Source organism: Dipodomys spectabilis, unplaced genomic scaffold (genome assembly GCF_019054845.1).
Source record: "Dipodomys spectabilis isolate Male_0828 unplaced genomic scaffold, ASM1905484v1 ptg000091l, whole genome shotgun sequence".
In the NCBI taxonomy this organism is placed as follows: domain Eukaryota; kingdom Metazoa; phylum Chordata; class Mammalia; order Rodentia; family Heteromyidae; genus Dipodomys; species Dipodomys spectabilis.
The window spans coordinates 1,163,529-1,188,582 of NW_024870768.1; the positions used below are offsets into that span (position 1 = coordinate 1,163,529).

Consider the following 25,054-nt stretch of genomic DNA (forward strand, 5'->3'; position numbering starts at 1 on the left):
TAACCACAAAAAGCTGGAAGTGGTACTGTGGCTCAAGTGGTAGAGCATGAGCCTTGAGCAAAAAGCTCAGGGACAGTGCCCAGACCCTGATTTCAAGCCCCAGGACTGGCAAAATAAAAAATAAATTAATTAAAATTTTTAAAACAAGGTTTGTAAAGAGGGTAAGGAGGCCTGGCTATCATAGTTAGAATAGTCACCTCCAAATCTAGCTCATCAACATTTCTCCTCTTTTTCCCCATCCAAATCTCCAGTTCCCCCAAAGCCCAGCTACCTGCAGATGCCCCGGATGCTTCCCCCACCTGAACCCATCCCTCCTCCACCATCACGCCCACTGCCTGCAGACCCTCGAGTGGCCAAAGGTCTGGCTCCCAGGGCAGAAGCCAGCCCCAGTTCTGCAGCTGTATCTTCACTGATTGAGAAGTTTGAACGGTGAGTCCTTTCCTTGTGAGAGCCTTGTAGGGAAGGGTAGGTCTGGGACAGGAAGGGAAAATTGTAAAAGCCCCTCTCAGTCAAGCTCATGTCATGCCTCCATGTATGTCTTCTGCCTGTGCCTCAGAGAACCTGTGATTGTCACCACCGATAGGCCAACCCCTGGCCCCTGTCCCGGACCCCCAGAGCCAGCTATGTTGCCACAGCCACCCCTGCAGCCCCCAGTGTCCCAGCTTCCTGAGGGTGAGGCCTCCCGCTGCCTGTTCCTGTTGGCTCCTGGGCCCCGGGATGGTGAGAAGGTACCCAACCGAGACAGTGGCATTGACAGCATCAGCTCACCATCCAACAGTGAAGAGACCTGCTTCGTCAGTGATGATGGGGCCCCCAGTCACAGCCTCTGTCCTGGGCCCCCTGCCTTGGCCAGTATGCCTGTTGCTTTGGCCGATCCCCACCGGCCTGGCTCTCAGGAGGTTGACAGTGACCTGGAGGAGGAAGAGGACGAGGAGGAGGAGGAAGAGGAGGAGGAAGAGGAAGTGAAAGACAGAGAAATCCCAGTGTCCCCAATGGAGAGACAGGAGTCCGTGGAGGTACTGACCCATGTTCACCAAGAGGCAGGACCATGTGCAGAAAACCAAGAATCCTGGCTTCTGTGTTTGGTTCTTCCCCAAACAAGGCATTGTTTCCATGTAGGATGTTTTATTTGTTGCTGTTGTTTTGTTTTGGTTTGGTTTGGTTTTTGGGTGCTGGTCCTGGGGCTTGAACTCAGAGCCTGGATACTGTCACTAAGTGTTTTTGCTCGAGGCTAGTACTCTACCACAGCTCTACTTATGGCTTTCTGCCAGTTAATTAGAGATAATGGGGCTGAGAATGTGACTTAGTGGTCTAGTGCTTGTCTAGCATGCATGAAGCCCTGGGTTCGATTCCCTAGTACCACATAAACAGAAAAGGCCGGAAGTGGTGCTGTGAGCATAAGAAGTTCAGGGGCAGGGCCCAGGCCCTGAGTTCAAGCTACAGGACTGGCAAAAAAATTAGAGATAATGGACTTTTCTGCCCAGGCTGACTCTGAACTGAGAACCTGAGTAGCTAGCATTACAAGATGGAGCCACTTAGCGTGGCTAGCATTTTTCTTTAGCTTTTTTGGTCCCCTGGACCTATATACCTCCCTCCAATTATATGACTGCCAAAATGGCCATGTACTATTCCAAATACCAACTTAGGAAACTGGTTCCGGGCTGGGAAGGTGGCTCAGTGGTAGAGTGCTTGCCTTGCATGCCTGAGGCCCTGGGTTCCATTCCTCAGCACCACATAAGCAAAAAGAAAAAAGCCGGAAGTGGCGCTGTGGCTCAAGTGGTTGAGCGCTAGCCTTGAGCTGAAGAGCTGAGGGACAGCGCCCAGGCCCAGAGTACAAGCCCTACGACTGGACCCCCCCCCCCCCCAAAAAAAAAATTGTGGAATGTGGTTCCACTCTCATCAGAGAGTGGCCCTCCAGTTTTCTGCCTTGAAGATGGGCATCCTGGTTAGGGATCTTTAAACTCCTTTCTCAAGTAGAAATTTCCATGGTTCTGTAGTTGGGTGACACTGAGAAAGTGCCTTCCCTGTGTAACCCACCACTATAAGCCTCAGTTTCTTTATCTGTATAACAGAAAGCCTCTCACATTCCAGAGAGACTTCCCCACAGCTAGGGGAGGGGCCAAGACCAAGAGCCTTAAAAGGGCCTAAGGTTGTGGAGATGATGGCTTTTGGCAGCATGGATCCCTTTCTGGGCTCTGGCCGTCTAACAATTTTTCAAACTGCATCCTGTTTTCAAACCTGGTCTGCCAAGATCAAGCTCAGTGAGAGGATGAGGCCATGGACTACTGAGATGAAATGTGCTTAATAAGTGTGTGTCCAGTGAATAGGAAACTGAGCCAAGCCACTAGGAAATCAATTGTATTGATTGTGTGTGTGTGTGTGTGTGTGTGTGTGTGTGTGTGTGTGTACACTCAGGCTGGAACTCGGGCTCTTGGGCTCTTGCTTGACATTTTTGCTCAAGGCTAGTACTCTACCACTTGAGCCACATCTCCATTTCCAGCTTTTTGTAGGTTCTTTGGAAATAAGAATCTTTCTTGGAATTGGCTTCCCAGTCTAGTTTTGAACCTCAGATCCTTATGAGTAGCTAGCATTACAGGCATAAACCACTAGCATCCAGCAGAAAATGGATTTTTAGCATTTTCAAGTCCTGTGACTTGATCTCAGGGGTTGGACAATCTCCCTGAGTTGTTTTGTTTGTCAGTCATGGGCCTGAACTCTGGGCCTGGTCGCCGTCCCTCAACTCTTCAGCTCAAGGCTAGTGCTCAGCCACTCAAGCCACAGCACCACTTCTGGCTTTTTCTGCTTATGTGGTGCTGAGAAATCAAACCCAGGGCCTCATGCATGCAAAGCAAGCACTCTACCACTGAGCCACCTTCCTAGTCCTCTCCCTGAGTTTTTATGCCCAAAGCTAGCACTCTACCACTTGAGCCACAGCTCCACTTACTTCCAGCTTTTTTGGTAGTTTAGTGGAATTAAGTCTCATGGACTTTTCTTCACCAGCTTCCTTTGAACTCCTGAGTAGCTAGGATTACAGGTGTGAGCCACCAGCATCTGACGATTTTTAGCCTTTCTTTGTTGTTGTTGTTGTTGTGGTTGTGGGACTTGAACTCAGGGCCTGGGCTCTGTCACTCAAGGCTAGCCCTCTACCACTTTGAGCCACAGCACTACTTCCCAATTTTTTTACCATTTTTATAATTCTGTTTTTCCTCATACCCAGGTACTAAGCAAGCTTTTTTGCTGGCAGTGATTTGAGTGGGTGAATAAATAGCTAATAGTTATAGACTACTCAATCCTTTGGTGGTATTTATGGATAATGAGTCTTAAAAACTAAACAGTTCACTAACTTATTATGCAAGTTAGTGAATGGAAGAAATGAGCGTTGAATCCAGGAGGTGTGAGTTCCCAGTTTCCATGCTTAACCACTATGAATAAGAAAAGCAGATGAATGAGTAAATGAGGGCTGAGGGAAGGGGTATATGCCATCAAAATTGAGGATAAGCTTTATGATCCACCTTTATGAGCCAGGGGTAAAGCTTGGGTCAGGGTTATATAAGGGTGGTGTTAAGCTTAGAGCAGCTTATAAGCTGATCTTGAATTTAAGGGGAGCAGGGTGTGGCAATACTCACTTGTTGTCCCAGGTACTAAAGAGCTACTAGGGAGGAATTCTTGAGCCCAGAAGTTCAAGGCCAGCCCAGACAGCATAACAACATGCTTTTTTTTTTTCATTAAAAATATTAGTTTCTTGGGGCTGGGAAGGTGGCTCAGTGGTAGAGCACTTGCCTTGCATGCTCAAGGCCCTGGGTTCAATTTCTCAGCACACATAAGAAAAAAGCCGGAAGTGGCGCTGTGGCGCAAGTGGTAGAGCGCTTGCCTTGAGCTGAAGAGCTGAGGGACAGCGCCCAGACCCAGAGTTCAAGCCCCACGACCGGACCCAAAAAAATATATATATTAGTTTCCATTAGCTGGGTGCTGGTAGCTGATGCTTGTAATCCTAGCTACTCAGAAGGTTGAGATCTGAGGATCCTCATTCAAAGCCAGCCCAGGCAGGGAAGTCCATAGGACTCTTATCTCCAATTAAGCACCAAAAAAAGCCAAAGTAATGCTGTCTGTCACTCAAGTGGTACAGAATTAGCTTTGAGCACAAAGACTCAGGGACAGCACCCAGGCCCTGAGTTCAAACCCCAGGACTGGCATACACATACACATAAAAATAGCCAGAGCAAAAAGGGTTGGAGATGTGGTTCAAAGATTGAGTGCTTACTTGCAAATGTGAAGCCCTGAGTTTAAACCCCAGTACCCACCCCCCAAATAAAGAAGAAGAAGGTAGGTGTTGGCAGCTCAGACCTATAATTCTAGCTACTCAAGAGGCTGAGATCTGAGGATTGTGATTCGAAGCCAGCCTAGGCAGGAAAGTCTGTGAGAATCCTATCTCCAATTAACCACCAAAAAGATGGAATTAGAGCTGTGGCTCAAGTGGTAGAGTGTCAGCCTTGAGCAAAAAAAGCTCAAAGAGAGTGCCCAGGTCTTGAGTTCAAGTCCCAGGACCGGTATCAAAATAAAACATTTCCAGGAAGCCCAGCGCCAATTGCTCACAACTTCAAGCCTAGCTACTCAGGAGGCTAAGATCTGAGGATCTCGGTTCAAAGCCAGCCCTGACAGGAAAGTCCTTGGAACTTTTATCGCCAATAAACTACCAGAAAAAAAATGGAAGTGGCACTGTGGCTCAAGTGGCAGAGCACTAGCCTTGAGCTGAAGAGCTGAGGGACTGCACCCAGGCCCAGAATTCAAGCCCCATGACTGACAAAAAAATTCCAAGGCTTATATTAGGGTTATGATCAGAGATTATCTCCTTGTTTCTAGCTGACTGTGCAGCAGAAGGTATTCCACATTGCCAATGAACTCCTGCAAACTGAGAAGGCCTATGTTTCTAGACTTCATCTTCTGGATCAGGTGAATGGCCCCTCACAGGTCCTGGGACCCCAGAACCTTGTAGGAAGTTCCAAGGGGAAAGTGATAGAAGCCGAGCCCAATCACACCACTGAGGCCAGCATTTAAAGGTGCTAAGGCCCCCCTCTGACCAAGAGACAACTTGTTCATGAAGCCAACTCTGATTATAATCTGAAGTTTGATCCTTGTATCAACCCTCACTTCTGTGAGCAGATATATCATTCCTGACTGTGGCTCTGACTTGAATGCTGACTCTTTTCCCCTGATCTTGAATTTACCCTCACTGTGAGTCTTATTCTACCCCATGGCCTGTTCCTGACCCCTAATATACTAGAATCCCCAAGGGTAAAGATTTGTGTCTGCTTTATTGCCTGCTCCATCCCAGCCCCAGGATAGTGTCTAACAATGCAGGAGACAATCAAAAATCTTTGATAAATGAATAGATTGAATTTCAACTATTTTTCTCATTCAGTCTGACCTTGACCATGAATCTGACTTCTCCTTATACCAACACCTAGCTCTAGGTTTTAACTTTGACAACCTATAGTCCAACCTCATATATAACTTATTTCCATTCCTTCGCTCCTCATTTTGAAAACCAATGCTAACCCCATAGCTCCACAAAGCTACTCACAAACATGACCCTCACCTGTAAGCTGCCCCTTGCCCAGCTAAGCCTGAGGCCTAACTGGGTTGAGAAGGCCTGCCCTCTTCCACAGGTGTTTTGTGCCCGGTTGTTGGAAGAAGCTCGGAACCGCAGTTCCTTCCCTGCTGATGTGGTCCACGGCATCTTCTCAAATATCTGCTCCATCTATTGCTTCCATCAACAGTTCTTGCTGCCAGAGCTGGAGAAGCGTATGGAGGAATGGTGAGAGGCCCCAGCACCAGGGTGCCTATTCTTCTGTCCATTTGCATGCCAAATCCAGGCTGGAATGGGGATAATAATAAGAAGAGTTGGTCAATGTGTTAATACTTGAAGACAGTTTAGGAAATACTTGATGTACAGGTGTTTCATGACTGAGAGCTGTTATTTTTAAGTTCTTGATGGAAGTGAGAATGGGATGTGAACAAATAGATCCATAGCCTAGGGGCAGAGAAGGATTCAGAGAGGAAGTAATGTCTAGGCTGGGTCCTGACTGTGAAGAGTAGGGTTAAAGGGCAAACTTCCACCTCCAGGTTTTCTTCTTCCAATCCAGCCTTTAGATTTTTTTGTTAGTTGTGGGGCTTGAACTCACAGCCTAAGTGCTGTCCCTGAGCCTCTTTATTCTCAAGGCTAGCACTTTACCAATTGAGCCACAGTGCCACATCCGGTTTTTGAGTGGTTAATGGAGATAAAAGTCTCATGGGGTCTTTTCTGCCCATGCTGGGTTTGAATCACGATCCTCACATCTCAGCCTCCTGAGTAGCTAGGATTACATGGGTGAACCACCAGCAGCCAGCCAGCCTTTAGATTTTATGCTGCCTGTATGAATGGTCTTTCTTTTTCTTTTTCTGTCTCTCTTTTTTGATGATTGGTCTTTCTTTTATATGAATGGTCTTTCTTTTTCTTTCTGTCTCTCTTTTTTGTCAGTCCTGGGGGCCTGGAACCAGAGCTTGGGTGCTGTCCCTGAACTTTTATGCTCAAGGCTAGCACCCTACTGCTTTAACCACTGCTCCACTTTCAGCTTTTTCAGTAGTTACTTATAGATAAGAGTCACACAGACTTTTCTGCCCAGGATATCTTCGACTGCAGTTCTCAGATCTCAGCCTCCTGAGTAGCTAGGATAACAGGCATGAGCTACTGGCACTTAGCTTCTCTTTCATTTTCTTTTTCATCTCTCTCTCTGTGTCTCTCTAACGTGCCAGTACTGGGGCTTGAATTCAGGGCCTGCTATTCTCACTTGGCTTTTTCTGCTCTAAGCTGGCATGCTGCCACTTGAGCCACATCTTCCCTTCTGGTTTTTTGATGGTTAATTGGAGTTAAGAGTCTCACTTTTCTGTCTGGGCTGGCTTTGAAACACAATGCTCAGATCTCAGCCTTCTGAGTTGCTAGGATTATAGTCATGAGCCTCTGGTGCCATGGTTTTGAATGATCTTCTAAACAAAAATCAGACCATGTCAGTCCCTACTTAAATCATCTCCATGTTCTATACACAGAGAATGAAGTGTGTCCCTCTACCCAGAATGTGACCACAGAGGGATGGTTCTGCTATTCCCTCCCCACCACACACACACAAAACCTGCGACCTCAGGTCTGGTCTGTTTCCCACATCAAACTGTGATTGATGAGACGAGGAGTGATCACTTTGTGTCCCCTACCAGACAGTGATGCTGTTAAGGCTCGATGTGGGATGACTTTCTGTGTCCCCAGCAGTATCCAGTATAAGGCCAGGCACAGAATCAATAATGAGTATATGAAGTAGGCCTTGCTATAAGCTCAGGGAGACCATTCCAGAACAGGTGTGGGCAGGATAGAGTTGGGGCAGATATTGTCTCAAGCTGTGATCTCAGGTCAAAGCAAGCCTGTTATCCTAATTGGCCTATCATGTAAACTGCATTTCCAATCAAGCAGACTGGCTGAGAAATGTGTTTCAAGGCCAGGTGTCTGGTGGCTCATGGCTTTAATCCTAGCTACTCCAGAAGCTGAGATCTGAGGATCACAGATCAAAGCCAGCCATGGGAGATAAATCTCAGAGAATTTTATCTCCAATTAACAAGAAAAAAGCCAAAAATAGAGGTATGGTTCAAGTGTTAGAGCACCAGCCTCAAGTGAAAAGACTAAGGGGACGGCATCAGCATCCAGGCCGAGTTCAAGCCCCAGTACCAGATACACACACAAGTTTATTACAGAAAGAATGAATTAAAACAAAGAAGGTACAATGTGTGTGTAGCTAGGGCCTTTAAACCTAGCTGCTAAGGAGGCTGAGATCTGAGGATTGCAGTTCAAAGCCAGTGTGGTAGGAATATCTGTGAGACTCTTTTGTCCAATTAACCAGCAAAAGATCATAAGTGGAGCTGTGGTGCAAGTGGTAGAGTGCCAGCCTTGAGTCAAAAAAGCTAAGGGACAGTGTCCAGGCCTTGAGTTCCAGCCTCAGAACTGGCACAAAGTGAAAGAAAAAGAGGGAGGGAGAGAGGAAGGAAGGAAGGAAAGGAGGGAGGGAGGGAGAGAAGGAGGGAGGGAGGGAGAAAGACGGAAAGAAGGAAAGAGAAATGAAAGAAAGAAAGAAAAAAGGGGCTTTCAATGGTCTGCCTGGGGCTGGAGGCCTGTGGGGAGAGATCCTAATGACTAAGGATCAGCAGGACCATGTCAGCCTCTGCTTCTACTCCAGGGACCGCTACCCACGCATTGGAGACATCCTGCAGAAGCTGGCCCCCTTCCTCAAGATGTATGGCGAGTATGTGAAAAACTTTGACCGGGCTGTAGAGCTGGTTAACACCTGGACAGAGCGCTCCACCCAGTTTAAAGTTATCATCCATGAGGTGCAGGTAAGTGTTAAAGCTGGAAGGAGCAGACTGTGGGAGGAGAGATCTTCAGGGACCTGGTGACAGGGGTCTGCAGCCGAACCTCAGCCCCTCTGCTTCTGCTTGTCACAGAAGGAAGAAGCCTGTGGCAACCTCACACTGCAGCACCACATGCTGGAGCCTGTGCAGCGCATCCCACGCTATGAGCTGCTTCTCAAGGACTATCTGTTAAAGCTGCCTCATGGCTCCCCGGACAGCAAGGATGCCCAAAGTGAGTGTGATCACCCACACTGGCAGCCCTATGCCAGATATTGAGACAGGATCCCAAAACTGAATTCATATGATTACCCTTTCGTGATCATGTACTTAATATCCCACAATACCACCTCTAAACTCTAAGGCCTGTATTAAGGCTCTGATGTGAGACCCTAGGATGGATCTCTAGGTTGGGATTCCAACCTAAGTATCCAGAAAGAATATTTGGGAGGAGTTCCTCATGAGCATCTTCCTAATTGGGACTCTAGCATTTGAAGAGTTTATCCAGAATGATTCCCTAAAGGGATTCATCTGTGTGTGCATGCACAGGCGTGCAAGTGTGTGTGTGTGTGTGTGTGTGTGCATGTGCATGCACACATACACATTGGTCCTGGGACTTGAACTCACAGCCTGGACACTGTCGCTGAGCTTTTTTGCTCAAGGCTAATGTTTTATCACTTGAGTCACAGCTCCACTTCCAGATTATTTTGGTAGTTAATTGGAGATAAGAGTCTCACAGGCTTTCCTGCCTGGGCTAGTTTTAACACTGGATCCTCAGATCTCAGCCTCCTGAATATCTAAGATTACAGGTATGAGCTACTTATGCCGGTCTTCATCCTTTCTTTTTAATGGAATTGGAGATCGAACTCAGGACCTCACACTTGCTAAGCAGGTGCTATGACTCTAGCCAGATTTTGTTGGTTATTTTGCACATGGAGTCTTGTGGACTTTTGTGCCTGGGCTGGCTTCAAACCAAGATCTTCCAAATCTCAGCCACCTAAGTACCCAGAATTTCAGTTGAAAGCCACCAGTGCCTGGCTTGCGGGTTATTTTTGAGATAAGGTCTTGCTTCCTACCCAGATATGTACCTGGGAATGATCTACCTATGTTTGCCTTCCCATTGTTGCTAAGGTAACAGGCATGAACCACCATGTCCAGCTGTTGGTTGAGAAGTGTTCTCATGAAGTTTTCTGCTCCAGATTCACCTCAAACCACACGCTTCCCAATCTCAGCCTCCCAAGTAGCTAGGATTAAGAAGGTGGCTCAGTGGTAGAGCACTTGCCTTGCATGCCTGAGGCCCTGGGTTCGATTCCTCAGCACCACATAAGCAAAAAGAAAAAAGCCAGAAGTGGTGCTGTGGCTCAAGTGGTAGAGCACTAGCCTTGAGCTGAAGAGCTGAGGGACAGCGCCCAGGCCCAGAGTTCAGGCCCCACGACTGGACCCAAAAAAAAAAAAAAAAAAAGAATCGTGAGGCCCAAGTAGCTAGGATTACAAGTGTAACCCACTGATACCTGGTAGATCTATCTATTTCTGAGGTTGACCCCTAGATGCATCCCCACATGAAGATGTAACAAGAATAAAATGAAACTGGGCCTCAACTCCTAGGGAGTGAGCCACCATCAAACTGAGAGCCCAGCCTGTCACCCCACACCCTCAGGCTAGGACCTTTTTACTGAGTCTCTGTGACTAAGCACATCAGAAAGAGGTCTGTGTCATCAAACTTCTGATTTTCTATTCACCAGAGTTAAAGTGGCCAGTGCCATACCCACTGGCTACTCCCCACAATGAACTCTGCAAAGAACCTTCTAGTCTGATCAGAAAACCTATAGACTTCTCTCTCTAGAACTGAGCACCCCAGATTGGTCCCTGTATTTTCTCCCTCACAGATTTGGGTCTCAAGACTGAGATACTTCTTTCCCACACACTGAACCACTAGAAAAGTACATCACTAGATTCCTTCAGTGTCTACCCCATCTACAAAGTCAATGCACAGATAGGTCACTTCAGTGTCTACTCCATTTCTCCTTTCCTAGACTCTTACTTCCATTTTATTCACTGATTAACTCAATAGCTACTTACTGAGTATTCTGTGCATTGTCCTAGGTACAGGGTATATGGAAAACAGACAAGATCCCAGGCCTGGGGGTATAGAAAACAGACAAGATCCCAGGCCTGGGGGTATGGCTCAATTAGTAAAGCTCCTTTAGAAGCAAAGTGTAAAGCCCTGAGTTTAAACCCCAGTGTAGGGAAAAAAAATGTGTAGACCAGATTCTTAATGTCAGAAAAACATGTATTCTAGTTAGGGAAAGACACAATAAACAAAAGTAAATGAACATATGGGAGAATATTAGATAGGAGCTAAGTATGATTAAGAGAACTAGAAGAGAATAATGTGACAGTGACTGGCTAGTCTACTTTAGATTGGGAAATTTCTCTGAGTTAGAACCTGAATAAGAGCTAGTGCTGGTGACTCACCTGTAATCTTAGCTCCTCAGAGAGCTGAGATCTGAAGTATCTCACTTCAAAGACAGCCTAGGCAGTAAAGTCTACAAAACACCATCTCCAAAATATTTAGTAAAGGCCAAGTGCCAGTGGCTTATGCCTATAATCCTAGCTACTCAGGAGGCTGAAATCTGAGGATCACAGTTTGAAGCCAGCCCAGGGAAGAAAAGTCCATGAGACTCTTATCTACAAAAACTACTCAGAAAAAAAAAAACAGGAATGGTGCTGTTGCTCAAGTGGTAGAACACTAGCTCTTAGCTCAAAGAGACTCAAGGACAGTCTCCAGGCCCTCAGGTAAAGCCCCTGGACCAGCAAAAAAATTCAGTAAAAAGCAAGGCTGGAGGCATGGCTTAAGTGATAGGGCACCAGTTGTGAAAGCAAGCCAAATAAGTAGAGGTCCTGAGTTCAAACGCAGTACTGGCAAAAGAAAAAAACAAAATGGGAGGAACTTGTTCTAGAAAAATACAACAGGTGCCAAGTCCCCAAGATGGGAAGACTGGAGAGGTTGGGAGTGGGCATATCTCTGGACCAACAGGAAGGCTAGTATGATGAGCATGACAAATAAGGGTAGAATGGGAGAAGTGGGGTTGGAGAGAGGAGCAAGACTTCAAAGGCTGAGACAAGAAGATGGACTGATTCTAAGTATGGTGGGTGCCATGGGAAATTTTGATCTGGCCTACATGGGAAGCAAAAGAGAGAGTCAGGATTTGTGCACTAGTGGCTCACTCCTGTAATCCTAGGTACTCAAGGGACTGAGATCTGAGGATCACTATTAGAAAACAGCCAAGGAAGAAGAGGCCATGAGACTCTTTATCTCCAGTTAACCAGCTATAAGCTGGAAATAGAACTGTGGCTAAAGTGGTAGAACACCAGCCTTAAGCAGAAAAAGTCAAGTGAGAGCACCAGGTCATGATATCAAGCCCCAGTACCAGGAGAGAGAGGGGGAATAGAGAGAGAGATTGAGAGAGGGAGGAAGAGAGAGAGACCCACGAAATCAGAAGGAGGGCTGGGAAGGTGGCTTAGCGGTAGAGTGCTTGCCTTGCATGCATGAGGCCCTGGGTTCGATTCCTCAACACCACATAGACAGAAAAGGCCGGAAGTGGCACTGTGGCTCAAGTGAGCTGAAGAGCTGAGGGACAGCACCCCGGCCTAGAGTTCAAGCCCCACGACCGACGAAACAGTTTAAAACAAAACTTTACATTAAAAAATATCAGAAGGCATTTACAATTTATAATGATGGCTTAGATGAAGTTATTATCAGTGGAAGTGATGAGAAATAGTTCAATTCAGGATATATTCTATTTGGAAGTGGTACTGATTGATTGGTTGGTTGATTGATTGATGCCAGTCCTGGGGCTTATCCCTGAGCTTCTTTTGCTCAAGGCTAGCCCTCTACCACTTGAGCCACAGCACCACTCCTGGTGTTTTTCTGAGTAGTTTATTAGAGATAAGAGTCTCATGGATTTTCCTGCCTGGGCTGGCCTCAAATCATCATCCTCAGATCTCAGGATTATAGGCATGAGCCAGCAGCTCCTGGCAGTATTTTATTTTTTAGTGTGCAGGTCCTGGGGATTGAACTCAAGGACTGGCCACTGTCCCTGAGCTTTTTTTGCTCAAGGCTAACACTTTACCACTTGAGCCACAACTCCACTGATTTGGGATATATTAAAGTGGGGCTACCAATTTAAACAGTTAGATGAGTCTAGAATTCCAGGAAGAGAGATTTGGATGCCATTGACACATGGATAGTATTCAAAGCTGTGGGGCTAGCCAGAATCATGGAAGAGAGAATAAGTCAGGAAGGAAAGAGGTCTAACAAGAGGCTCCAATGTTAGGATACCTGCCTAGAAATGTGAGGCTGTGAGTTCAAACCCCAGTATCACCAACAAAGGCATTATAGTAAATATTCTTTTCTCTGTGTGTGTATGTGTACACACATGAGCATGCATATAGGATTTGGACCTAGAGCCTCAAACACACTAGGTAAGTGTTCTACCACTGAGCTATATCATTCGCCCACAACAAACATTGTGTGTGCGTGTGTGTGTGTGTGTGTGTGTGTGTGTGTGTCGGTCGTGGGGCTTGAACTCTGGGCGCTGTCCCTGGGCTTTTCAGTTCAAGAAGAATGCTCTACCACTTGAGCCACAGTGCCACTTCCGGTTTTCTGGTGGTTTATTGGAGATAAGAATCTCATGGAGTTTCCTGGCCAGGCTGGCTTTGAAATAGTGATCCTCAGATCTCAGCCTCCTGAGTAGCTAGGATTACAGGTGTGAGCCACCAGTGCCCAGCTGGCAACAAATATTCCTAAAGCTAAATTCTGAGCGACAGCTTTACTTTTCCATGAAGTGGTTTTAAGGTTATAATCAGGTTTTCACATTAGAAAAATACTTTTTATCTCCAGTTAACCAGACAAAAGTAGAGGTGTGGCCCAAGTGTAGAGTATCAGCCTTGAGGGGAAAAGCCAAGTGAGAGTGTGAGTCCCTGAGTTCAAAACCCTGTACTGGCATGAACAAAAAGAAAAAAAAAAGAAAGAAACTTGAAGCCTGATCCCAAAAGACTGACTCTTCTTCCATCCCACACACTGAAAATTCACCAAGCTCTCAGACTGGATTTGCTAAATTCCCTGGTGTTAATCCCTAGCAAAACCCTAAAACTAGCCTGGGCTTGGTGGCTCATACTTGTAATCTTAGCTACTCAGGATGCTGAGATCTGAGGATTACAGTTCAAAGCTAGCCCAGGCAGGAAAGTCCATGAGGCTCTTATTTCCAATTAACCACCAGAAAACCAGAAGTGGTGCTATGGCTCTAAGTGGTAGAGAACTAGCCTTGAGCAAAAAAGCTCAGTGACAGTTGGCCAGGTACTGAGTTCAAGCCCCACTACCAACAAACAAAAAGCAAAACAAAAGAAAAACTTGAAACTGAGCAGCCAAAAGTGAGCTCCAGAGATTCCACTCTAATCTCCCTACTCCAAGTCCCCCAGAATGAAGACCTCTATTTCCATCCATCAAATTGAAAGTCCCTCACTAAGCCTTTAGCCTAATGCCCTAGATTGTCCCCAAATTGTCCCCTAGATTGTCCCCATCCAAGCTAAGTACCTAAGCTTGTCTTCCTAGTCTTATCCCCCAGACTGACTCCCCCAGATCAAGCTCCCTGTTTTCTACTGAATTTATGGATTGAGACATACCCAGGCTGGGTCTACAGACTGCAATCTCCAGACTAGGTCCTGTTTAGGGATCCAGGAAGGGGACTTCACCATTCTATTGACTCTACATTTTGTACCCATCTGACCCCTGCAGAATCACATTATTCACATTGAGCTTCCAAGACTCAGTTCTGAAAATTTCCTTCCATGTTTGGTTTTTTTGGTAGTTCATGGGATTGCTCACCTGAGCTGGCTAAGAACCTCCATCCTTAGATCTCAGCCTCATGAGTAGCGAGCAATCCAGTATGAACCATTAGCACCTAGCCCCACATGGAAACTGTCTTTAGTGACCCCCAAAGCGAGTTGCCAATGTAACTTCCCTAGACTGATCCTAAGACTGAGTCCCCATACCCTGCCTTTATATACATATATATGTATATATATATATATATATATACACACACATCTATATAATGTATACATATATATGTATATAACATATACATATGTATATGTATATACATATGTATATATATACATATGTATATGTATGTATGTATATATAGCAGCTTGAACTCTGGGCCTGGTTGCTGACCCTCAGCTCTTCATCTTAAGGCAAGGGCTCCACCACTTGAACCATAGCAACACTTCTGGTTTTCTGGTACATAACTGGAGATAAGAGTCAGAGCAGGGCTGGGGAGGTGGCTCAGTGGTAGAGTGCTTGCCTTGCATGCATGAGGCCCTGGGTTCAATTCCTCAATACCACATAAGCAAAAAGAAAAAAGCCGGAAGTGGTGCTGTGGCTCAAGTGGTAGAGCGCTCGCCTTGAGCTGAAGAGCTGAGGGACAGCGCCCAGGCCCAGAGTTCAGGCCCCACGACTGACCAAAAAAAAAAAAAAGAATCAGAGCATATCCCAGTTTTCTTTTTTTTTTTTTTTTTTTTGTCGGCCGTGGGGCTTGAACTCTGGGCCTGGGCGCTGTCCCTCAGCTCTTCAGCTCAAGGCGAGCGCTCTACCACTTGAGCTACAGCGCCACTTCCGGTTTTCTGGTGGTTTATTGGAGATAGGAGTCTCACAGTCTCTCCTGCCCGGGCTGGCTTTGAACCGCGATCCTCAGATCTCAGCCTCCTGAGTAGCTAGGATTACAGGCGTGAGCCACCAGCGCCCGGCTCATATCCCAGTTTTCTAATGGTTAATTGGAGATAAGAGTCTCAAGGATTTTCCTGCCTGGGCTGGCTTTGAACCGGGATCATCAAATCTCAGCCTCCTGAGTAGCTAGGATTACAGTGTCAGCCACCAATGCCCGGATTATGGTCTGTTTTCTTGTTGTTTTTGGTGGTGGTGGTTTTGTTTTTTGGGCTTGAACTCGAGGTTTGGGATCTGTCCCTGAGCTTCTTTTGCTCAAGGCTAGTACTCTACCACTTGAGCCACAGCAGCACTTCCCACTTTTTCTTAGTAGTTTATTGGAGATAAGAGTCTTACAGACTTTCCTGCCTGAGCTGGCCTCAAACCGCTATCTTCAAATCTCAGCCTCCTGAGTAGCTAGGATTACAGGAGTGAACCACCAGCATCAGGCCACGTGTTTTGATTATTAAATGCCTTTGTTGATGTCATCCATACTGAATTCCCCATTAAAATCAATTTGCAGATTGACCTTTTCAATTTTTTTCTTTTGTTTGCTTTTGCTTTGTCTTATATGCTGATCCTGAGGCTTTAATTCAAGTCCTGGGCACAGTCCCTGAGCTTCTTTTTTTTGGGAGGGGAGGGGGTCCAGTCGTGGGGCCTGAACTCTGGGCCTGGGCGCTGTCCCTCAGCTCTTCAGCTCAAGGCTGGCGCTCTACCACCTGAGCCACAGCACCACTTCCGGCTTTTTTCTTTTTGCTTATGTGGTGCTGAGGAATCTAATCCAGGGCCTCATGCATGCAAGGCAAGCACTCTACCACTGAGCCACCTTCCCAGCCCCACCCTGAGCTTCTTTTTGCTCAAGGTTCGGCCTCTATCAATTGAGCTGCAACTCCACTTCCAGCTTTTTTGGTAGTTAATTGGAGATAAGAGTTTCACAGATTTCCCTACCCAGGCTGCCTTCAAACTACAATCCTCAGAGCTCAGCCTCCTGAGTAGGTAGGATTACAGGTATGAGCCTCTGGCACTCAGCTAGCTCTTCAAATTTAGATTGTTTCATACCAATCCTATCCCTATTTGAATCCCTAGAACAAACCTCAGAACTTGAGCTTGGCCTACTGAGCTCCCTTCATGAGCCCACTCCCGACCCCCACCCCCCAGAAAGAATTTCCCTGTCTGGTTCTCACTAAATCTCTGAAGGAGATCCTACGGTGAGCTCACTTTTTTTTACCCCTCCAACTAAAATCCCCAGGATGAGCCCCACTGAATCATAGCTCTGATTCCACAGACTGACTCACCCACTTTCTGGCTCCCAGGCTGGACTCTGGAGTCTGGACTGTAGCTCAGCTCCCCAAACTAGGTGAGCTGAAACTGCTGACCTCAGATGCCTACATTAAGCCCAAGACTGAACTCCAAAACCAGGAGCTCAACCTGCCAAACCCACAATAGGCCTCAGTCAAGCATTCAGACTAAACCCTTATAGCAAATTCCCCAAACTCTCTAGCCTAAACCTCCAGGTAAACTCCTAGACTTCCTTTCCACATTGAACCCTTAGATGGAACCTTACACATTGGACTCCTGGAAATGCCAATCTACCTCCCACATTGTGTATCTCCACACACAGCTACCCAAAGCAACCAAAACCTTCAAGCCTGTGCCCAGCAATCTACACAGTCCTGAGCTTGTGTGCCCAAGCTTGCCAGTCTTCTTCCTGTCCTCTTCCCTGAGCTCTCTCTACCCCTGTCACTGATCCTGTCCCTTTCCCTTGAGTGGGAAGGACAATATGTAGGAGAAAAAATGCAGCAGGGAAACATGCCTCACCTCCCAGGTAAACCACCTAAGGCAGCCACCTTCTCTGTGAATGTTGGTTTTGCCATTAGATAAATATGGCACAATCATACCTATCTTACAGAGTTGAGACTATGGAAGGAGCTGATTTATGCAGAACACCTGTGCTTGGAGAGGGGCGTTGGACTTGTGAGGATCACCTACTTTACTGAGGGATACAGATACAATGACAGTCCCAGTAGGACTAGTGGGATGGAAGTGAACAGAGGGGAATGTGGGAACCCAGATGGTCCTAACCCAGCCTGAGTACTCAGGACAGGCTTACAGAAGGTGAAGAACTTCAGTAAGACTCAGTGGCTGTTGGCCTGGTGGAGCAGGTTGGGACATGTTGAGGGAGGCATACGTGGAAGAAGCCAGAGGTCTGCAGAAGCCAGTCACCAAGCGCTTTAAATGGCAGCTAAAGGGCTGCTTCTTTCCCAGCAGGCACAGAGGAGCCATTGACAGGTTTGAGCAGAAGAGCAAAAGGGAGCAGTGTGTTATGTAGGCTTTTCTGATGGCCAGGATTAAAGAGGGTGGGAGAAAGGCTCTTCACCAAAAAGACATATGAAAGCCTCAGCTGGGCCAGTGAACACAGATCTGCTTGGTCTATGACTCAAACTTGATCATGGAGATGCACATTCCTAGCAAAACAAGACTTGATTTGAACCAGACAGAAGTTGCTCGTGCCTGACAACTTAGGAGGCTGAGATCTGAAAATCATGATGTGAATCCAGGCAGGGAAGACATCTGAAAGACAGATCTTCAATTAACTAGCAAAATGTCTGAAGTGGAGTGATGGCTCAAGTAGTAGAGCACCAATCTTGAGTGAAAAGGCTAAGTGACAGTATGAAGCCCTGAGATCAAGGTCTGTACTGGCAGACACACACACACACACACACACAAAATTTCATTTGTTATATAAATGAGCCCTCTTCAGAAATGCCACCTATGTCCATTCAGTGCCAGGTGCATGTTCTTTTTTTTTTTGGGGGGGGGGGCTTGAACTCGGGCTGGGCGCTGTGCCTGAGCCTTTTTATGCTAAAGGCTAGAGCTATACCACTTCAGCCACAGTGCCATTTCCAGTTTTTGCAGATAAGAGTCTCACGGTTCTTTTTTGCCCATGCTGACTTTGAACCAAGTTCCTCAGATCTCAGCCTCCCTCCTGAGTAGCTAGGATTATAGGTGTGAGCCACCGGTGCCTGGCAAGGTGCATGTTCTAAGTAGGGAGACCCAGCATGTAGAGTGGGAGGTATTGAAGCTTACGTGGGGTGGAGGTTTCTTTTTTTGTTTTTGCCAGTCCTGGGACTTGAACTCAGAGCCTGGGCACTGTTCCTGAGCTTCTTTTGCTCAAGGCTAGCACTCTACGACATGAGCCACAGCACCACTTCCAGTTTTTTTCTGCTTATGTGGTGCTGAGGAATCAAACTCAGGGTTTCATGCATGCAAGGCAAGCCTCTACCATTGAGCCACCTTCCCAGCCCCTACCCTGAACATTTCTAAGCTTATTATAAATCCTACATAAATATCATTTGTAAAATTTGTTTGACATCCCATTACATGAGTACACCATACTGAGCCCCTCCCATTTGATATTTTTGCTTGGAGTTTGACTATATTCTAAACAAAACTTCAGTGAAAAGGTACTTGTACAAAGAATATGTTCCTATAATCAGAATTATTGAAACAAAGAATCATTTTTCTCTCTTGTTTGCTTTTTTGTGGCACTGGAAATGGAACTGAGGGGGCTCATGCATGCTAAGAAAGTGCTCTACTACTGAGCTACATCCCCAGATCTGTATTTTCTTTATGTGACTGATGTTTTCTGATAGAAAAGCTCTCTCTCTCTCTCTCTCTCTCCATATATATATATATATATATATATATATATATATATAGTGTATGTGTGTGTACATATATATACACACATGTATATATACATATATATGTATGAGCTGGGTGTCATTGATTCATGCCTGTGATCCTAGGAACTTAAGAGGCTGAGATCTGAGGATTCAGATTTGAAGCCAGTTGGAGCAGGAAAGTCTATGAGACTCTTATCTCTAATTAATTACACCAAAAAGCTAGAAATGGAGTTGTGGCTCAAGTGGTAAAGTGCTAGTGTCCAGGCCCTGAGTTCAAACCCAAGGACTGGCACAAAAAAATGTGGGAATAACCAAACTTCTCTTAATGCAGATGAATGTGCACATCACTGGTAGTGAAACTAACTTGAAAGAGGATACTCATACCTTAATAATAAAAGCTCTCCTGGGCGCTGGGGGCTCACGCCTGTAATCCTAGCTACTCAGGAGGCTGAGATCTGAGGATCACAGGTCAAAGCCAGCCCGGGCAGGAAAGACCTTGAGACTCTTATCTCCAATAAACCACTAGAAAACTGGAAGTGGCGCTGTAGCTCAAGAGGTAGAGCATTCACCTTGAGCTGAAGAGCTGAGGGACAGCGCCCAGGCCCAGAGTTCAAGTCCCATGACCGACCAAAGAAAAAAAAAAATAATAAAAGCTCTCCAAAGACCATGAGTGAAAAAAATGTGGAAGAAAGCTAGATATTGTAGTGTGAGCCTGTAGACCCAGCTATGCAAGTCTGAGATAGAAACATTCCTTGAGCTCAGGAGTCTGAAATCAGCAAGAGCACTATAGCTACATTGTGTTCCAAAAATGAGAAATACAAAAAAAACCCAACCCTCTAAAGAGGACAATGAAAACCACACATAGTCCCACCATCCAGAGACAGCTTCCTGCACATGGATGTTTCCTCATATTTACATATGCAAATGTTATTGTTGCTACTACTAATGGTAATAGTAATTTACCAAGCTTCCATTTTGTTGGCTGCCAGCTAACCTATATACTGTGATTCTGCTACTGTGGCATCAGCTGAGACTGTTTCTGATTTCACATGATGTTGCTATGGATTTATTTGTGTGTGTGTGATACTGAGGATTGAACTCAGGGCCTCATACTTGCTAGGCACATGTTCAATCACTTGATCCACACTTCCAGCCCCTTCTTGTGTTGGTTATTTTTGAGTTAGGGTCTCACTCCTCAGACTGACCTGGGCTGCAGTCCTCCTAATTGGGCTTATCCTCTCCTTATTGCCAGAGAGCAAAGCTGTCTACGTAGCACTGCATCTAACCATTGTACTTACCTTGTAGCTAGGAGTGCAACTCTGCTCTGAGCCATTAGTTGAGATGGGGTCTCTTGATTTTATTTTTGGCTTAGGCTAGCCTCAAACCACAATCTCCTAAACTCTGCCTCCAACGTAGCTAGGATTACAGGCTGGAGCCATCATGCCCAGTGCTGTGGACGCCTTTAGGCTGAACATTCTGGTATGAGGAGATTGTGGACAGGACAGGAGATGCTATCCATGGGGGAAAGAAGCCCCCAGAGCTTCCTCTCTGCTAATCTCCCATCTGATCTTGCCTCTTTGTTCCCCATAGAGTCTCTGGAGCTGATAGCCACAGCGGCAGAGCACTCTAATGCTGCCATTCGCAAGATGGTGAGTGGTTCTCCTAGCACTTGCCCATCCTTGGCCACGTGTCTTTGGTATCTCTGTCCTGGGATTGGGGACGGGCTTATGCCTTGAAGATATCCAGGGGGCAATTGACACCCCAAGCCCTGCTGTCTTCTTCCAGGAGCGAATGCATAAGCTGCTGAAGGTATATGAGCTGCTAGGAGGTGAGGAGGACATTGTCAGCCCAACCAAAGAGCTCATAAAAGAAGGCCACATCCTGAAGCTCTCAGCAAAGAATGGGACCACTCAAGACCGATACCTCATACTAGTAAGTGACAGCTGTGGAGTTGGTGGTGGGAGTGGATATTCCCTTTCTTCCTCTATACAGATGAACCTGGTACTCACTCAAGGCTGTGCCACCTCCTATCTCTATTGTTGATGTTTTTTTCTAGAGCTGAGGACTGAACTTGGGGCCTTGTACTTGCTCTTCCACTGAGCTAAATCCTCAAATCCCAGCTCTGTTTTTTTGTGCCAATACACAAGCTTGAATTCAGGGCTTGGATGCTATCCCTTAGCTCAAAGCTGGCACTCTGACACTTGAGCCATAGCTTCACCTCAAGCTTTCTGCTGGTTAGTTGGAGATAAGAATCTCATGGATTTTTCTGCTTGGGCTGGCTTCAAACCATGATCCTCAGATCTGGGCCTCCTGAATAGCTAGAATTACAGACATGAGCCACTGATGCTTGGCTCTGCCATCTCCAGTTTATTGCAGTCATTCATTGTGTTTTCACCAAAACACTTATGTTGGGATTTGTTTTCTTTTTTTTTTTTTTTTTTTTTTTTGGTGCCTTTACTGGGGCCTAGACTAGGGGCCTTGTGCTTTTGCTTGTTTTTGTTTTTGTTGAAGGCTGGCAATCTACCTTTGAATCATACTTCTACTTCTGGCTTTTTGCTGGTTGATTGGAGATGAATCTCATGGACTTTTCTGCCAGGGCTGTTTTTTTTTTATTCCTCCAAATATTTCTTTATTGAGATTAAATGATTAGATAAATTTCATAGTACTGTGGCATAGTTATACTTAGCTAAAGTCACAAACACCTTTTAACCTTCACTATTATAATCCTCATTATCTTAAGATAATGCTTATGAACTTTATGAACTTTTTTTCTTTTTAATTTTTAATTGTGAACATACCGTACAGAGGGGTTATAGTTACATGGGCAAAATAATGAGTACATTTCTTATCAAGCATTGTTGCCTCCTCCTTTGTTAAAAATGTGGAACGCTTCATGAATGTGCGTGTCATCCTTGCACAGGGGCCATGCTCATCTTCTCTGTATCATTCCAGTTTTAGTATATGTGCTGCCGAAGCGAGCACAACTCTACGAACTTTAACAATAGAACTATTTCTACTAAATTGGGTGATAGGTACATTTATTTCCTTTTGCTTAGTGTCAGCTGTTCACTCAGGGTCTGGGCACTGTCCCTGAGCTTCTTTTGCTCAAGGCTAGCATATACCATTGAGCCACAGTGCCACTTCTAGCCTTTTCTGTTTATATGGTACTGAGGAATTGAACCCAGGGCTTTATGCATGCTCGGCAAGCACTCTACCACAAGCCACATTCCCAGCCCAGGGCTGGTTTTAAACCACTATCCTCAGATCTCAGTCCTCCGAGTATCTAGGATTACAGTTGTGAGCCACCAGGACCTGGCTTTTCTTTCCTCTTCTTTTTCTTTTTTCTTTTTTTATTTTGTCAGTCATAGGCCTTGAACTCAGGGCCTGAGCACTGTCCCTGAATTTTTTGCGCAAGGGTAGCACTCTACCACTCTGAGCCACAGCTCCACTTCTGGATTTCTGGTGGTTAATTGGAGATGAGTGTCACAAACTTTCCTTCCCAGACTAATTTCAAACCATGACCCTCAAATTTCAGCCTCCTGAGTAGCTAGAGTTACAGGCATGAGCCACCAATGGCTGGCTTTCTTTCCTCTTCTTCACAGATGATGTAACTCAGATTTAGAGAGAAGGAACTTGCCCAAGGTCATCATATATATATATATATATACATATACATATACTCACACACACATATACATACATATCAATCTTTTCCTTTCTAGTTCAACGACCGCCTCCTTTACTGCGTGCCCAGGCTGCGGCTGCTTGGCCAGAAGTTTAGCGTGCGGGCACGCATCGATGTAGATGGCATGGAGGTAAGCACCAGGAGGTGGGAAATGAGAACCCAGAGTGCATGCTGCAGAATGCTAGGGCCGTGGGGAGCTCAGTAAGCCTCACCATAACCCTTTTTCCATCTATCCAGCTAAAGGAAAGCTCCAACTTCAACCTTCCTCGGACCTTCCTGGTATCAGGAAAGCAGCGCTCCCTGGAGCTCCAGGCCAGGTACCTATCCTTGCCTATGACTTCCCTCCGAACCCCTCTTTCCTTCAGATATGCTGAAGCATTCCAGACACCTTTCCCCCAAGATGCAGGCATGTTCTTCAGCAATGGGGTTGATCTCTGAGGGCTAGCCACCATATGGATTTAGGGTGAGTACTCCAAGCATGAAGAAGATGCAGCATTCCTGCCAGGGGAGCCTTTAGTAGATTGAATAAGCTCTCTCTGATTGAAATGAACATTTCTTCTGGTGGGCTATGTTAGAGGACGGTAGTATGGTAATCCTATCATGAATAACAACATCGAAACCAGTATATTGTAGATTCACTGACTTAAGAGAAATATCTAAAATAACCAAAAATAACCAAATGCAATGCTTGGTCCATGGTAGGATCCTGGTGTGGGACAAACAACCCTAAAACATTTGCTGGCCAGGCACCAGTGGCTCACAACTATAATCCTAACTGCTCAGGAGCCTGAGATTTGAGGATCACAGTTCAAAGGCAGCCTGGGCCAGAAAGTCCATGAGACTCTCCATTTAGCCATCAAAAAGCTGGAGTTGAGGTGTGGCTCAAGTAGTACAGTGCCATCCTTGAGTGAAAAAAAAACAAGCGATATCCCTAAGTTCAAACCTCAGTACTGAAAAAAAAACTGAAGTAAAAAATGACTGGTGAGTAAAGACATGAAAAATATAGCAAGGATTACAGGCTCACACCTGTAATCCTAACTACTCAGGAGGCTGAAATCTGAGGATCCCGGTTCACAGCCACCTTGGGCAGGAAAGTCCATGAGACTCTTCTAAGTAACCATCAGAAAATCAGAAATGGCACTGTGGCTCAGGAGGTAGAGCACTAGCCTTGAGCACAAAGAGGCCCAGTGTTCAAGCCTAAAGCCTCAGGACTGGCAAAAAAAGCACATTGTCTGCACAAGAGGGGATGATAGAGGGATGCTGGGTCACCAAGAAGTATAAGGTTTCTGCCTAGTGGCCCAAGGAAGGAACAAAGAGTTTTGCTTTGCAATCACTTTTACTGCCTTTAAGAATTGTGTTTTAAGTTGCTTAGTAATTGTCAGAGAAGAACATGTGAGGAAAAGGCTCAGCTTTCTCAAGCAGTGTTTGGAGGCAAATAGCTGGGGATTACAGGCTGACTGGCTTCACCTATTGAAAAGGGATCCTGTCCTTTATAATATTAACCCTGTCCTACAATCCTCTTAAAGAAATCACATTGTTGGATTCTACTAATTCACTGTGATTTATAACAAACCAGTGGTGTCATTCTGTTGTGCACTTTGTTAAACCTTCTATGTGATTTTAATAAACTTAATTAACTTTTGGGCTGGCTGCAAAAAAAAAAAAAAAGAATTGTTTTTAAGCCAGGCACTATGGCTTATACCTATAATCCTAACTATTCAAGCAGGCTGAGATCTGAGGATCACAGTTTGAAGCCAGCTCCAGCAAGAAAGTCTGTGAGATTCTTTATCTCCAATTAACCACCTAAAAGCTACAAATAGAATTATGGCTCAAGTGGTAGAGCAGAAAAGTTCAAGGACAGCAACAAAGCCATGAGTTCAAGCCTCAGGACTGGTTCCCCCCAAAATAGTTTTTAATGGAAAATTTTAAATACCCAGCAAAGTGATGCAATAAGCACCCATATTCCCACAACTTAGACAACCAGTTCTCAATCATGCAACCCCAGAAATCATCTCAGAACTTCTAAAAATAACTGATGCCCCCAATCCTATCCCCAAAGATTCTGATTTAAATGGTCTAGGATACAGCCTCAATGTGGAGAGCTTTTAAAGCTCCTCAGGTAGTTTTTTTGGGGGGGAGGGGTCTGGTCGTGGGGCCTGAACTCTGGGCCCACGCGCTGTCCCTCAGCTCTTCAGCTCAAGGCTAGCACTCTACCACTTGAGCCACAGCGCCACTTCCAGCATTTTTTCTTTTTGCTTATGTGGTGCTGAGGAATCGAACCCAGGGCCTCATGTATGGAAGGCAAGCGCTCTACCACTAAGCCACCTTCCCAGCCCCATCCTCAGGTAATTTTAATGTGTGAACCAGGGTTTAGAGCCAATTATTTAAAAGTCAATAGTTGCATCTGGGTGTGTGGGAGGTATAGCTCAGTGATAGAGCATTTACCTAACATGCACAAGGCCCTGGGTTTTGCTCCCAGCATCATGCAAAAGA

General features: G+C 45.8%; 1 protein-coding gene and 1 non-coding gene across 2 annotated transcripts in view; one reads left to right on the forward strand and one right to left on the reverse strand.

The window, feature by feature from the left end:
• Fgd1 (FYVE, RhoGEF and PH domain containing 1) overlaps nucleotides 1–25,054 on the forward strand; it is a 65,499-nt gene that overhangs the window by 29,391 nt on the left and 11,054 nt on the right. Inside the window, exons 3-12 of the mRNA XM_042684863.1 lie at nucleotides 252–429; nucleotides 557–1,016; nucleotides 4,861–4,950; nucleotides 5,667–5,815; nucleotides 8,256–8,412; nucleotides 8,521–8,659; nucleotides 20,467–20,525; nucleotides 20,662–20,808; nucleotides 22,599–22,691; nucleotides 22,799–22,878. Of these exons, the coding sequence (XP_042540797.1) occupies nucleotides 252–429; nucleotides 557–1,016; nucleotides 4,861–4,950; nucleotides 5,667–5,815; nucleotides 8,256–8,412; nucleotides 8,521–8,659; nucleotides 20,467–20,525; nucleotides 20,662–20,808; nucleotides 22,599–22,691; nucleotides 22,799–22,878 (1,552 nt within the window). The remainder of the gene's footprint in view (nucleotides 1–251; nucleotides 430–556; nucleotides 1,017–4,860; nucleotides 4,951–5,666; nucleotides 5,816–8,255; nucleotides 8,413–8,520; nucleotides 8,660–20,466; nucleotides 20,526–20,661; nucleotides 20,809–22,598; nucleotides 22,692–22,798; nucleotides 22,879–25,054) is intronic.
• Nucleotides 21,752–21,858, reverse strand: LOC122112081. The gene has a single exon (XR_006148091.1). It is a non-coding gene; the product is annotated as a U6 spliceosomal RNA (small nuclear RNA).